Source organism: Taudactylus pleione, unplaced genomic scaffold (assembly GCF_031769625.1).
Source record: "Taudactylus pleione unplaced genomic scaffold, aTauple2 ptg000121l, whole genome shotgun sequence".
NCBI classification, from domain to species: Eukaryota; Metazoa; Chordata; class Amphibia; order Anura; family Myobatrachidae; genus Taudactylus; species Taudactylus pleione.
In genome coordinates, this window is record NW_028284523.1 from 3,009,201 (window position 1) to 3,025,357 (window position 16,157).

A 16,157-nucleotide genomic window follows, 5' to 3' on the forward strand; every position below is an offset into this window, starting at 1 on the left:
GACAGCTCAGATCTAGTCATACAGCATGCAGAGGAGCAGTTTCAATGATAAGCTATAAGTTTATGAATATATTATATAGGTATATAAAATAAAAAGCCGGGAAAATGCATGTAATCCCTGAACGTACATTCTGTGACAAAATTACATTAAAACAGGCTAAAATGGTAGTCTGTGAAAGGATTGAAATAAGACCCGTTCTCTGAAGCTGGTCTTGGGGGAGGGGGGGGGGGGGGAAGCAGCATTCAATGAAATCACAAACACAATACAACCTGCAATCTGCCACATCCAGCATTTATTAGACACGTCACAATAGGGGAAGGATGACCCAAATTAGCACACGCTCCTATTAGTAGTCCATGGAACCCAGTCTGAAGACTGGAGACACACACAAAAAAATAAAAAAAATAAGAATAGAGTAGGAAAAAAAATAAATGAAAAAAAGAAACATCACCCTTGTTGGACTCAAACAGCTCAGAACAAAAGGTCTAAAGCAAAGGAAATAAAACCAAATAGGAAAAAATAAAACTGCAGCAATGTGATTGTGTGATACATGATTTCACAGTCATATAATGTGCCACACTCCTCTTAGACAGTAATAAATTTAAATAGACTTTTCTGGACACCGGAACTTCAACTATGCAGACAGGATTACTTGTTATAGCACAAACTTATATTTTGTTTTGAAATGGTAAAACAAAATTAAAAAATATTAGTATAATTTACAGCGTTTCAAGATAAACTGGCTTATCTCGGAGACTTTCTTTCCAGTACGTTTGAGGTCTACAAGATGTATCTAGAAAATTTACTACTGTGGAAAATGAAGACAGCTTAAATTCCTTTCAAATTGGGCATGAACATTTTTTTTTTTCTTTTTTTTTTTCTTTTTTTTAATTGCTGTAACATTGTCCTTCGGGTGGCTGCGGAAGTTTCATATTTTCTTTGGACATCATTAGACGCCGCATTTCTTGGAGGACAACTTTGATGCAATAGGAATTCTGCCATTTTGCTAGTACGGATATGGCTCTGGGATCAACCTGGAGCAAAGGAAAAATAAATAAAAAGTAGAAGAGAAAAGGTCAGAACTTGCAATTCAACATCTTTTCTCAAGGCATAAAGAAAGCCTGACCTCTCAGTGACATGGGTTTTCATTTCTTCCTATAAAACAGTGATGCCCCCCCCCCCCCCAACCAACCCGGAGATGCCCCCTGATATAAACTACAATTAGAAAAACAAGAGCCTACCCTATTCCACTGCAGCACTGCCTCCACTATTCTACACAAGTAAAGATTGCCAAGAGTGAATTAGTAAAAAAAAGAAAAAAATTCATGAAGGGTTAAAATGATTCAGAGAAAAAAACATGACAAAGGGTTTGGGGAATCTGTATCAAGCCCCTTTTTTAAACTTAAATCATGCAGAAACTGCAGTTTAATTTTAAGTATTGGGGCAATGAGCAGTAGCCAAATGCAGGAGACTGCAAAGGCTAATTAGCGCTACAGACTGAATTCTCCATTAATCTTAATGGGTACTGCAGTCTGACCCTATGTAGCAAGCTCCAAAAAGCATAGCTTTTCAGATGTTGGTCCCATAGTTTAATGCCATCGATGTTAACTGCATTACGCCTATACAACATCGGTCAGGTAGAATGTAAATTTGTAAAGCGTAAACTTCAATATTTTATAAAGAAAAAAAAAGGCTAAAATCCGGGCTCGCATACCTCTAAATACAACATACAACCAATAATAACATGTATTGTTTACTGCACATTGTAACCGATGTAGGGTGCGCCCAACATGGCTGCCTCGCCAGGTAAGCTCTTGTGTAGAATGAACAATGCATGGTTCTGATGATTTTGCTAGGATCTCATCTATTATTTCCCCATCTCTTCCAGGCATTGCCTATACTGCCTAGTGTAATCCTTGGAAGTGCGCAATGACTGCCTTATTTGGATCCTTCGTGGGTAGGATGAATAATACTTGAAACTGATGACCCAAAATGGCTGCAGCTCCTTTGTATTATATGCATGGTTTCTGTATTTTATGAAAATGTAAAAATACTTGTGGAATCCATATAGGACAAAGAGGGAGTCCGACTTTCTGATGGGAGTAGTACGGTCCACGTAGATCTTTAAAGCAGGGACCACATCCAAAGAGGCCTCACCTGCCAAGAGGTCTGGTGATTGAAAGGCTGGAACCACAATTTCCTAATTTAGGTGGAAACGAGAGACCACCTTGGGAAGGAAGCCTGGGTGTGTTCTAAGAACCACCCTGTCCCAATAAAAGGTTAAAAAGGGGGAGCAACATGAAAGCACCCCTAAATCCAATACCCTACGGGCAGATGCGATAGCCAGAAGAAACAGTCTTCGCAGTGCGCCACTTGACATCCACTAATTCCAGGGGTTCGAATGGAGGTTCTTGAAATGCTTGGAGCACCACTGCCAAATCTCATGGAGCCGCAGGAAGGACATAGGGAAGCTATATATGGAGAACACCTTGAAAGGTGTTAACATCTGGTAGAGGAGCCAGTCCATGCTGGAACCAGATGGATAAAGCAGAGACCTGCACTTTAAGAGATGCTAGGCGGAGGCCTAGCTCTAATCCAGCCTGAAGGAAGGCAAGAATTCTAGACACCTTAAAAACTTGGGGGTCATAGTTTCTTGGAGCTCACCATTGGAAATATGTATGCCATATTCTGTGATAAATCCTGGCTGAGGCCGGTTTACGGGCCCTGAGCATGGGCTGGACCACAGAGCTGGAAAATCCCTTTGCCGTTAGGAGGAATGTCTCAAGAGCCAAGCCGTTAAAAGACAGACGGGCTAGGTCCGGATGTAGACATGGACCCTGAGACAACAGGTCTGCTCATAGAGGAAGCTGAAGAGGAACATCTATGGAGAGATTCTGAAGATCGGAGTAACAATGGCATCTGGGCCAAGCCGAAGCTATCAACAGGACTGTGCCCCCTTCCTGCTTGAATTTGCGAAGAACTTGAGGAAGCAGGGATATTGGGGGAAAGAGGTAAGCCAAATGGAAGGTCCATTTCATTGTGAGGGTCCTTTGTCCTGGTTCCATATACTGGAAGTTTGTTGTTGTGTCTTGAGGCCATGAGATCCACATCCGGCAGACCCCATGTGTCCACCGGGAGCTGAAAGACTTCTGGATGTAGAGACCACTCTCCTGCATGCACGTCATGACAGCTGAGGAAATGACTTCCCAATTGAGAATTCCCGGGATGAATACCGCAGAGATGGCTGGGAGATGGTGTTCGGTCCATGTGAGCATGTGGGACACTTCTGCCATTGCTGCCCGACTCAGATTGTCTCCTTGGTGATTGAGATAGGCTACTGCTGTGGCGTTGTCGGACTGTACTTGTATCGGCCTGCCCTGAAGAATATCCTGAGCCGAGGATTGGCAAAGACATTGATTGGTAACTTTGCCTCGACTGGAGTCCAGTGGCCCTGGAAGGAGTGCTGGCCGTTCACTGCGCCCCACCCTCGGAGGCTTGCGTCCGTGGTGAGGAGAGCCCAATCCGGGATCCAAAAGGGGCAACCCTTATCTGGAATATCTGTAGCCACCAGGCTAGGGACAGGCAAACCTCCGGGGGAAGGCCCATCATCTGGGATCGAAGTAGATGGGGTAGGCCGCTCCACCTGGAGAGGATCAGGTTTTGTAGGGGCCTGGAGTGAAACTGAGCGAACTCTACCACGTTGAAGGTGGACACTATTGATGCAATATCTGCATTGCAGCATGAATTGATACTCGGCGACTGCGGAGCAGTCTGCGCACTCGGTGTTGTAATAAGGAGATCTTGTCTGTTAGAAAGAGTCTCTGACCGGAGAGTCCAAGAGGGCTCCTAACTGTACCATTCTTTGTGAAGGTGTCAGGGAAGACTTTTTCCAGTTGATCAGCTGCGTTTGTAGGAAAGCAATTGTGACCTGCAGCTGGTGGTGAAGAATCTCTGGGGAACTGGCCAACAGCAAGAGGTCATCTAAGTACGGGAGTAGTCTGATCCCTTGACGATGAACGGAAGCCGCCATAACTGCCACGATTTTGGTAAAGACCAGAGGGGCCGTTGGGAGGCCAAACGGTAGGGCCTGAAATTGGTAATGCTGCTGTTGGTTAGCAAACCGGAGATATTGTTGATGAGAAGGCGCTATAGGTACATGTAGGTAAGCGTTCCTGAATGTCCAGAGGCACCATAAAATCCCCAGGCTCCATTGTCACGCTAATAGAGTGGAGGGTTTCCATACGAAATCTGGGCACCCTGATAACCTGGTACAGAGATTTGAGGTTGAGGATAGGCCGATGAGAACCGTTGGGCTCCTGAACCAGGAAAAGTGTAGAATAATAGCCCTTGCCTCGTTGTGAGGAGGGGACTGGAATTATTACTGCTGAATTCAGTAAGGACTGAATGGCTTTTGGAGCAGCAGGGCCTTGCTTGGGTCCGATGGAGGCCCTGTGCAAAAGAACTGCTGGGGGTCTTCTTAGGAAGGATAAATTAGACCACTTCTCTTACCCAGGCATCTGATGTGGTTTGACATCAAAACTGGGCAAATTGGAGAAATCGGCGTCCCACCCAGGGAGAGGCCCGCCCTGTCAGGGTGTAGGCTTATCTTCAGACTTGGCAGGTGGACGTCTAGTAGCCCAGGCCTGTTTGCCATGGAAAGGACTGACCCTTAGCTTTTCCTTGAGGGCGAAAGGACCAAAAGGATGATGTCCGAGGCTTTGTATTATATGTAGAGGGCAGGAACGCAGTTTTGGAAGCTGCCAAAGTAGTCACAATTTTATCTAATTCTAGACCAATTAGGATATCTCCAGAATAAGGAAGGGACTCCAGAGCCCTTTTTGAACCAGAGTCTGCTTTCCAGGAATAGTGCCAAACAATATGGCGAGCCACTACCGAAGTGGCAGATACCCTGGAGGCCAGGAGAGCTGAATCCATAGCTGCTTCTACCAAGGAGGCGGCTGCATCTCTAATGTGAGATATGTAGGATAGTTGTTCCCTTGAAGCATCAGGAGGGGGGGCAGGGAATGTCTCTTCTAGGGCCTCTGCCTAACTCTCAATGGCTTTTGCCACCCATGCTGTAGCCCTAGCAGGACGAGTAATAGCTCCTGTAAGAGAGTATATGGATTTGTGACCAGCTTCTATACGCCTATCTGTAGTCTCCATCAAGGAGGTTGCAATATGGATGGGTACGGTGGTGTTTTTAACCAGACGTGCCACATAAGAATCCACTGCTGGGGGAACTACCCATTTAGCACAATCAGTAGCTGGAAGAGGGTAAAAGGAAATTAAAACGTTTTGGAATTTTTAAACCTTTTACCGGGCCTATTCCATGCTTCACTCATGCGATCAGATGACTGATCAGATTGAGGGAACACTGGTAAACTACATTTTGTCGTTTAAAAAATGTTTTTTTTCTTAGGAGCGGATTCTTCCTCTATTTGTAAAAATGAGAGTTATGGTAAGAACTTACCTTTGTTAACTCTCTTTCTTCGAAGTCCATAGGGTCCACAGGAAAACCTTGGCGTGTAGGTGATGGGAACCAATCCGGGCACCACACAGTTAAAGCTCTTAGGAGGCCGGAGGAGGATAAGAGCGAAGGAAGACTGGAACACTCAAGAATCACACTCGCAGAGGAGACGGGAAACCGGTGACCAGTATGATAGCCCATATGAAGCCAGGTGCGTCAGGGCGGGTGCCCTGTGGACCTTATGGACTTCGAAGAAAGAGTTAACAAAAGGTAAGTTCTTACCATAACTCATTTTCTTCTTCAGGGTCCATAGGCTCCACAGGGAGACCTTGGGAATGTCCCAAAGCAGTCCTTTTAAGTGTGGGGACGCTCCTGCACTGAAAGGAGAATCTGGCGTCCAAAGGAAGCATCCTGAGAGGCGTAGGTACCGAATGCAAAGAACCTTAGAAAGGTCTGGACAGAAAGACCACGTGGCCGCCTTACAAAGCTGAACAGACGAGGCGCCATGGTGAGCCGCCCACAAGGGACCCATAGAGTAGAATGAGCCTTAAACAGAAGTCGGAACAGGCAGGCCTGCCTGCGTGTAAGCTTCTGAGATAGTCAAACGAAGCCATCTAGCCAATGTTTGTTTATTGGCTGGCCATCCCTTTTTGTGAAATTCATAGAGCACAAACAAGGAGTCTGATTTCCGAAGAGAACTGGTACGGTCCACATAAATCCTGAGGGCGCGGACCACATTCCATGAGGCCTCACCTGCCGAGAGGTCTGGTGACAGAAAGGCCGGAACTAGAAATTCCTGAACTCAGGGTGAGTACGAAGTACCGCCCTGTCCTGGTGAAATATCAGAAAAGGACGACGACAGGAGAGAGCTCCCAATTCTGACACCCTCCTGGCAGATACAATAGCCAGGAAAAAAAAAAAAAAAAGAGAGTCTTAGCTGTTAACCACTTAAGTTCCACAGAATCTAGTGGTTCAAATGAAGGACCCTGAAGGGCCCGAAGAACTACTGCCAAATCCCAAGGAGCCACTGGGGGGACAAAGGGAAGTTGAATTCGGACACCCTGGAGGAAGGTGTGGATATCCAGAAGCGGAGCAATTCTACGTTGGAACCACACTGACAGTGCAGAGTCATGCACTTTCAACGAGGCCAGGCATAGGGAGAAGTCCAATCCAGCTTGAAGGAATGCCAGGATTCTGGAAATTCAAAACACCTGAGGGTCGTAATCTCTTGTACAACACCACTGGAAATATGTATGCCACACTGTGGTAGATCCTGGCGGGGGCAGACTTACGCGCTCTAAGCATCGTGTTGATGACCGAGCTAGAGAATCCTTTGGACCATATAGGGGATGTCTTAAGAGCCACTCTGCCAAAGACATACGATTCCGGTCCGGGTAAAGGCAAGGACCCTGAGATAACAGGTGTGGACATTGAGGCAGCAGGAACGGAGTGCCGATGGAGAGACTCTGAAGATCGGAGCACCAATGACTTCGGGGCCAAGCTGGAGCCACGAGCAGGACAGTATCTCAGTCTTGCTTGAACTTCCAAAGAAGCTGAGGAAGCAGGGAGACTGGAGGAAATAGGTACGTAAACCTGAAGGTCCATTTCACTGACAAAGCATCCAGCAGGCTTGCTTCAGCATCTCTTGTTCTGGACCCGTACACTGGTAACTTGTGATTGTATCGGGAGCCTATGAGGTCCACCTCTGGGAAACCCCATTTGTCCACTAGGAGTTGAAACATCTCTTGGATGAAGCGACCATTCCCCTGGATGCACGTCGTGACGGCTGAGGAAGTACGCTTCCCAATTGCGAACTCCCAGAATGAACACTGCCGAAATGACCGGGAGAGGAGATTCTACCCAAGTCAGAATGCGTGACACCTCTGTCATTGCTGCCAGACTTCAGGTGCCTCCTTGATGGTTGATGTAAGCCATTGTAGTGGCGTTGTCGGACTGAACCTGCACGGGCTTTCCGTGAAGAATGTGCTTCGCCATCATGAGGGCCTTGTACACAGCCCGAAGTTCCAATATGTTGATGGGCAGGGATGCCTCGACCATTGTCCACCAGCCCTGAAAGTACTGTGGACCGGTCACTGCGCCCCATCCTCGGAGACTGGCGTCCGTTGTTAGGAGTGTCCAGTCCGGGATCCAAAAGGGGCTACCCTTGGTTAGGTGAGACGTCAATAGCCACAAAGACAGGCGCACCTCTGGAGAGAGTACCATCGGCTGAGCCCTGATACGCTGGGGTAATCCGTTACACTTGGAGAGGATCAGCCCCTCCAGGGGCCTGAAATGGAACGGAGCATATTCTACCATGTCGAATGTGGACACCATGAATTCCAGAACCTGCATCACCGAATGGACTGACACCCGGCGACTGCGGAGACATCTGAGTACTCGCAGCTGCAGCGTGGAGATCTTTTCTGGAGTCAGAAAGATTTTCTGCTGGTGAGAGTCCAGAAGGGCTGCCTAATGAACCATCCTCTGTGAGGAAATTAGGGAGGACTTTTTCCAAATGATCAACCACACGTGCACTTGTAGACAAGCAGTCAGTTGCAGGTGGTGGTGAATCACTTCTGGAGAACTCAACAAGAGGAGGTCGTCCAGATATGGTAGGAGCCGGATACCCCGACTCCGCAGATGGGCTGCCATGACAGCCATAATTTTGGTAAATACCTTTAAAGGCGTGGATAGGCCAAAAGGGCAGTGCCCGAAACTGGAAGTGTTGTTGCAGTATAGCAAACCGCAGATAACGCTAGTGAGAAGACGTTGTGGGAACATGTAGGTATGCATACTGAATGTCCAGTGATGCCATGTAATCCGCAAGTTCCATAGCCAGTATGATGGGACCATAAGGTTTCCATCCTGAACCTGGGCACCCTGAGGAACTTGTTCAGAGATTTGAGGTTGAGTATAGGCCGATGAGACCCATTCAGTTTCTGAACCAAAAATGGTAGAATAAAAACCAGTCCCTCGTTGAGATAGTGGAACTGGTACAATTACCCCTACTTGCAGCAAGGACTGTATGGCTTTCTGGATCTGCAAGGCCTTAGTCTTGTCTGAAGGAGGGCCTGTGCAGAGAAACTGGTGGGGAGGCCTTCGAAGGAATGAGAGGGCGTATCCCTGAGAGACCACTTCTCTTACCCAAGCATCCTTGGTGGTTTGACACCAGCACTGGGCGAACTGAAGAAGTCGGCGTCCCACTCTGTGGGCCTCCTGTTTGGAGGCCGGGCGTCCTGTGCTCCAGGACTGTTTTTGTAGGCTTGGCAGTTTTCTTGGCAGCGGACTGCCCAGGAAAGGACTGCCATTTGGCTTTTCCTTGAGGACGAAAGGACCTAACCGGAGGAGCTTCGAGACTTTGCAGGAGCAGATGCTGAGGGCAGAATTGCAGATTTTGATTTGGCTAACGTGTCAACAATCTTGTCCAAGTCTGGACCAAACAAAATCTCCCCATTATAGGGCATGGTCTCCAGGCCTTTCTTAGAATCGGCATCTGCGCTCCAACATCGTAACCACAGGGAAGGCGAGCAGACATGGCCGAGACCCTGGACGTCAGTAAACTAGCATGCAGAGCGGCCTCACCGATATATGCAGCCGCATCCTTAATATGGCCGACCAGTGACACTTGATCCTCTGGAACTTCCAAGGAGTCCTCAAGTGTATCGGCCCAACTCTCTATAGCCTTAGCTACCTAGGAGATAGCCACGGACAGCCGGGCAACAGCTCCTGAAAGAGTATATAAACTTTAGGCAAGTTTCCACCTTCCTATCCGTAGGATCCTTTAAGGAAGAAATGGAAGGCATAGATAACGTTGCACTTTTAATCAACCATGTAACGTGTGAATCCACTGCAGGAGGAGATTCCCATTTCTTACAATGAGCCTCAGGAAACGGGTAACAATAGGTCAAACGTTTTTGAGGTTGATACCTCTTACTAGGCGATTGTCAGGCATCAGCCATGTGATCCACCAACTGATCTGACAGAGGGAAAACTGCCGAAGTCACCTTCAATTGTTTAAACAGGGGGTGTTTAGATTTAGGGGCTGGCTCGTCATCCTCTATAACCAATACGGATCTGACCGCACGCACCGAGGTAGGAATATTAATCCTTGATTTCGGCTCCGCCTCTTGCCGAGGGGAGTCAGGGTTAGAGGCAACAGCCACCTCTCCGTCATCAGAAGACATCTCAGACTCTGATAGCTGTGTGGATTGAGATGACAACACAAGACGATTATCTGGTCTAACGGGCTTCTCACTCTGCAACATGGTGTGAAGAGCAGTAGAGGTCGTTTCCAGACTCTGTACTGAGTTAGAGAAAACATCCACCCTGTGGTTTTTTCCATCTGGGGGAATGACCGCCTGCTGTGATACAGGAGGGGTCTGCATGACCAGTTGTAGTCCCTGTGAGGTAGGGACTAGCTGCTGTGATACCCCCATAGGAGGAAAGACAGCCAGGACTACCAGGCGGTCTACATGGAGGCCAGCATCTGCAAAAAAGTCGGCCAAGGTGGCTCCTGTACTGATGTCGGGGGGTTCAAGGAACATGGCGGGTTATAACACCTCACACATAACCCAATCCCGAACCACATCCTCCTCCCTGCGACATGGGTACAGGAATGTGTTCATTACCCTTGTCTGCAGGGTAAAATGATGCACAATATGGTATTGGGTACAAAGCAACCACGAGTATGTATAAATACTAACAGGGAGCAATATACTGGTCCATTCTTATGCTTAGGTAAGCTGCAGGAACATGTTGCCAAAATATGGCACAGTGCAGTACACAGCAGTATGTGACAGACCTCACAAATATTGTATTGTATAAATATATATGAGGTCACCTGTATTAGGGCAGAATGAGAGGAAGGGTATACCCATAAGCTGACAGATAGAAATAGAAGATAGGTAGCGCTAGCACAAGTCACATACAATGTAGGAAGACGCTGCAAGCGGCACAATACTCAACTACACAGATAGTGTCTGGTAGGAAATAGCGCTACATACGCTGACCCTTGGAAGAGGTATGCAGGGGGACCGGACCAGGCGTTGTCCTGGGAAAACTGCGACTGCACCATAGAAAACGGCCGGAGACCTCAGAGGGGGCGTGTCCGGTGGAGGAGAGCAGCTCAGGGAAGCCAGACCGCAGTTGAAAGGCGCACTGAGCTGAAAGTAGGAGCCGCTTAAACAGGGAAACTGTCTCCCCTGGCCGGTTATTAACCGCTGGGATGTTGGTTTCCTGAATAATAAATTACACAGTCTGATACAGTGCAGGGAACACCCCTGCAGTATGTAATATGGCACAGTGTAGTGTACAACTGCGCTATATAGCATCCAATAGCCCTCAAATATGTAGGAGATGTGAGGTACAATGAACCCCCTGTACCTTAGTATGTCAGGGTAAATTAGAATAAAGGGAAAGGTATAAGCTGAAAGTATAGAAAGTAGAGACCAGCGCTAGCACAAGTCACATACAAATGCAGAAAAAAAAAAAACTATCTGCAATTGGCACTACAATCAACTACACAGACCGTAGTGGCTGGTAGGATATAGCGCTGTATAACCTGGCCCATGGGAGAGACATACAGGGACCAGCGTTCCCGGAGACCTGTGCAGGAGAAAATGGCTGCCGCGCATCTGAAGGGACGGAGGGTGAGGAAGGAGCAGCTCAGAGAATGGCTAGACCGCAGCGGAATGGCGCCCTGAGCTGGGGGAGGGGCTGCAGGGATAGCGTCTTCTCCCCGTGCCCATGTTAACCACCAGGTTCCCTGGCCTCTAAAAATGCCTCTGCGCCAGTATATTAGTCGTGGGCGCGCCTGTGTCCACATCAGCGCCTCCAGTACGTCTCCTGAGACTGCGTAAAGACGCGGGCCCCTGCAAGCGGAGGTCTGTGTCCCCTGAATTCCAGATTGCAGTCTGGGGCCCGGGGAGCCTGCTAGCTAGTCCCCCTCAAGGGGCCCACTGGGAGTACCTAGCAGAGGGCTGGTGTCACAGCACCGCGGAGGGTTTATGGAGCAGCAGCGTAGACGTCCAAGGCAGTCTTTTGCTGCTGCTCAGTTTTAAACACTAGAAATAAAAAATTAAATCAGAAAAATAAGCATGTTAAAAAATGATGACCCAGCTCCTGCCCGACAAAAACGAAACTGAGCTGCCCTCAGGCTGTGGGCGGGGTTTAGGGGGAAGGACCGGAGCATCCTGGGATTGAAAAGCTTTGCCGTTGGTGTCCGGTCCTCCAAGGTCCCCCCTACACACCACTGTCTCCCTGTGGAGCCCTATGGACCCTGAAGAAAAAATTACTACATAGATACACACATGTAGCCTCTAGTCCCTTCCCAAGAGAGATATTTGAATATACAAGATTTAAACCTTTTTTTTTTTTTTAAACGATTGGAGTTAACTCTCAAGAGAAATTACATCCTATTCGACAGCCGATGGTATATTCAACTTCAGGGATGTGCCATGGGGTCTTGTGTAGCCTCGGCATTTATCAATACATATATTTTTGGAATTGAGAAATATCGAGTTATGGTAGACTTACCTAGATAACTCCTTTTCTTTGAGGTCAATAGGGTCCACAGGGATACCATGGGGATATTACGGTTGGAAGACCAGCCAAACAGTTAAAGCTTTGGCTCCCAGAATGCCCTGGGTCCTCCTCCACATATACCCCGCCCCCAGCCATAGGACTTCAGTTTAGTTAACAAAGCCTAAAGGCAGGAGAAGGAAAGAGGAGAAGAACAAATCGCACACCAGAAACACTCTTACAGAAGATAAGGGACTCTGTGACCGAAAGAAAATCACCCAATGAAGCCAGGTGCATAAGAGTGGGTGCCCCGTGGACCCTATGGACCTCAAAGAAAAGGAGATATCTAGGTAAGTCTACCATAACTATATATATTTCTTCTTCGGGGTCCATATGGATCCACAGGGTATGTCCAAAAGCAGTTCCCCTAGGGTGGGGGACACTCCTGAGCAGACAGGAGAGAACGTTGCCCAAAGGAAACATCCTGGGAGGCAAATGTATCAAAGGCATAAAACCTAAGAAAAGTGCGGACAGAAGACCACGTGGCAGCCTTTCACAATTGTTCAGCAGAGGCACCACGACTGAATGCCCATGATGGTCCTACAGACCGCGTAGAATATACTGTCACCGTGCTTGGGACAGGAAGATCCGCCTGTGTGTAAACCTGAGAGATAGTCATGCGTAGCCATCTCGCCAAAGTATGCTTATTAGCTGGCCATCCTCATTTGTGAAAACCATATATTACAAAAAGAGAATCTGATTTTCTAAACAGAATCCGTACGCTCCACATAAATATGGAGAGCACAAACTAAATCCAGGGAGGCTTCGCCTACATAAAGGTCTGGAGCCTGAAAAGCTCAAAAAATGTCTTCATTTACATGAAAACATTACACTACCTTAGGAAGGTAACCCTCCCTTGTACAAAGAACAGCTTTATCCTGGTGAAAAATCAAAAAGCGCGACAAGAGAGCGCTGCCAAATCCGAGACTCTGCGAGCTGAAGTGACAGCAATAATAAAAATAAAAAAATGTCTTTGCTGTCAACCACTTCAAATATACAGAGTCCATAGGTTCTAATGGAGAAGCTTGTAACCCCTTGAGAACCAAAGACAAATCCCACGGTGCTACCGGTGGAACAAAGGGAGGCTGAACTCGCCGAACTCCTTGGAAAAAATATCTAAGCATCTGCTAATGAAGCAATCTTCTTCTGAAACCAGACTGACAGTGCAGAAACCTGCACTCTCAAAAAGGGGCCAGACAGAGACCACTGTCTAACCCTGCTTGCAGAAAAGCCAGTATCCTGGAAATCCTGAACACCTTAGGATCATATTCCTTATGGGAACACCACTGACCAAAAGAATGCCAACCTCTGTACTAGATGCGGGCAGAATCAGTCTTCTGTGCCCTAAGCATCATTTGAATTACAGAACTGGAAAAACCTTTTGCTCTTAGAATGGAAGATTCAAGAGCCACGCCATCAAAGCCAGACAAGGTAAGTCCGGATGTCGGCAGGGACCCTGCATTAGCAGATCCTGCTATAGAAGAAGAGGATAAGAACTGTCTATGGACAGATTCTGTAAGTTGGTGAACAAATGACGTCTGGGGCAAGCCGAAGCCACCAGTATTACCATTCCGCCTTCCTGTTTGAATTTTCTGAGAACTCTTGGGAGTATAGAAATCGGAGGCACTAGATAGGCCAGCTTGAAGTCCCATCTTACTGCCAGTGCATCCACGAATGCTGCTGATGACTCTCTGAACCCGTACTTCAGGACCTTGCGGTTGTGTCGTAATCCTATGAGATCTATCTCTGGTAGACCCCATTTGTTTACCAGCAGCTGAAACACTCCCGGATGGAGAGACCACTCTCCGGCGTGTATGTCCTGGCAGCTTGAAAAGTCTGCTTCCCAAATTAGCACTCCAGGTATGAATATTGCCGAGATGGCCGGAAGATGACGTTCTGCCCAAATCAGAACCTTTGTCACTTCTTCCATGTCTGCATAACTTCTTGTGCCTCCCTGATGAAGGTAGACCACTGTAGTCGCATTTTTGGACTGGATCTGGACCATCCTGCCCTGGAGCAGGTCCTGTGCCTTGATCAGTGCTCTGTATACTGCTCTCAGTTGGAGAATATTTATTGGCAGATGACTTTCTTGATTTGTCCATCTTCCACAGAATGGGCGCAGTTTGTTTAAATGATCCTTTCTCAGCCACCACAGGAGGGAGTGACGAACCGCTCAAGTGAGAAGAATCCTCTAAGACCTTATAAGATGATGCTGTCCGTTCCACCTGGAGAGAATCAATCTTTATAGAGGCCTGGAATGTAACTGGACATATTCCACCATGTTGAAGGTGGATACCATAGACCCCAGGACCTGTATTGCTGAGTGAATGGATACCCTCTGATATGAGCAATTTGCGCACCCGCAATTGTAGAGCCGAAAACCTGTCCACTGGTAGAAAGATCCTTTGTGCCAGGGAATCCAGTAGCGCCCCCAGATGTACCATCTTGTTGGAGAAAGGGAAGACTTTTTGAAATTGATTATCCAGCCCTGCTCCAGTGGTCAGCTGTAGATGATGTTGTAAAACCTCTGTAATCTGTCAATATCAGGAGGTCATCCAAGTATGGCAGTATCCTGACTCCTTCTGAAATGAGCAGTTATGACCGCCATTATCTTGTCCAGAGAACCATGAAATCCCCAGATTCCATTGCTAGCATAAACATGGATGAACAGGTTGAGAGATTTCAAATTCAGAATAGAGTGATACCCATTTAGCTTCTGAATCAAAAACAAATCTGAGCAATAACTCCTTCCTTGTTAGCTAAAGGAACCGGGAGTTTTGCAAACAAATTTCTGGGGAGTAACCCTTTAGGAAGGTGTCACATAAGAATCCCCAGTAGGGAGGGGGATTGCCCTCCTAATGCACTCTCCCTGTGGGAGAGTAAAAAGACACCAGTCTTTTTGGAACCTGAAACAATCTACCTGGAGAGTTCCATAGTTCCCCCATAAGCTCAGTGAGCTGTTTAGATGGAGTGAATCCAGCCTAAAATCACCTTCTGGTGTCTGACCACCAGGTTTATTAGACTTTAGGTGCCGATACTTCATCCTCTATAATGAGAATTGAATTAACCGCCTCTGCTAGAGAGGAACATCCACTGATGAATGATGCTCCTCCTCCTCTGAGATAGGCCCAGAGGGAGAAAACTGTGTATCCTCTGCCTCCTCAAATGATGTATCAGAATCTGAAAGCAAGGTGGACCGAAAGGATGGTGCAGTCCATCTATATGCTTAGACGGCTGATGCCTTATTCGCCTATAACATCTGCAGATAGGTAGATGCTAAACACCAAATTCTGAACAGAGTGGACATAACCCTCCATCCAGAAATGATGTATAGGAAGAGGAAACATAGCAGGCTGTAATCACTGTGGGTAATCCAAAGTGGGAGGCAGTGTGGGGGCTGATAAGCTGTCCACTAACTGCGTCATAACCTGAGACCATGAGGACATTCAAGGTGACCCCTGAACAGGAGCTGGCGAGGTCGACTGTTGTGGTTGCACAGGATTTACATAACACCAGCACAGGGACAATAGTCTCATGTTTACCATTGTCCTGAGACATGAGAAATACTTGCAAGCAACCTACAACCAGTGTAGGGTTAACAATGCAATGTGACCCTTTTCACAGATGATAAAAAAAATGTGAGCCCACTCCCTTGGCTGAGAAGCAACCCCACACATGAATGGTCTCAGAAAAAGATGCTTTACTGTTGGCATGACACAGGACTGATGGTAGCGCTCACCTTTCCTTCTCCGGAAAAGCATTTTTTCCAGATGCCCCAAACAATCTGAAAGGGGATTCGTCAGAGAAAATAACTTCACCCCAGTCCTCAGCAGTCCAATCCCTGTTAATTTTGAAGACAATCCGTCTGTCCCTGATGTTTTTCCTGGAGAGAAGTGGCTTCTTTGCTGCCCTTCTTGACTCCAGGCCATCCTCCAAAAGTCTTCGTCGTGTGTCATGCCAACAGTAAAGCATCCTAAGACCATTCATGTGTGGGGTTGCTTTTCAGCCAAGGGAGTGGGTTCACTCACAATTTTGCCTAAGAATACATCCATGAATAAGGAATGATACCAAAACATCCTCCAAGAGTAACTTTTTCCACCCATCCAAGAAC

General features: G+C 47.3%; 1 protein-coding gene across 1 annotated transcript in view; it reads right to left on the reverse strand.

The window, feature by feature from the left end:
* Positions 1 to 270: 270 nt before the first annotated feature.
* The window catches only part of UBE2V1 (ubiquitin conjugating enzyme E2 V1), a 49,400-nt gene continuing 33,513 nt past the window's right edge, over positions 271 to 16,157 (reverse strand). The window contains exon 4 of the mRNA XM_088472138.1: positions 271 to 1,034. Coding sequence (XP_088328264.1) covers positions 888 to 1,034 — 147 coding nt within the window. The 3' untranslated portion in view covers positions 271 to 887. The remainder of the gene's footprint in view (positions 1,035 to 16,157) is intronic.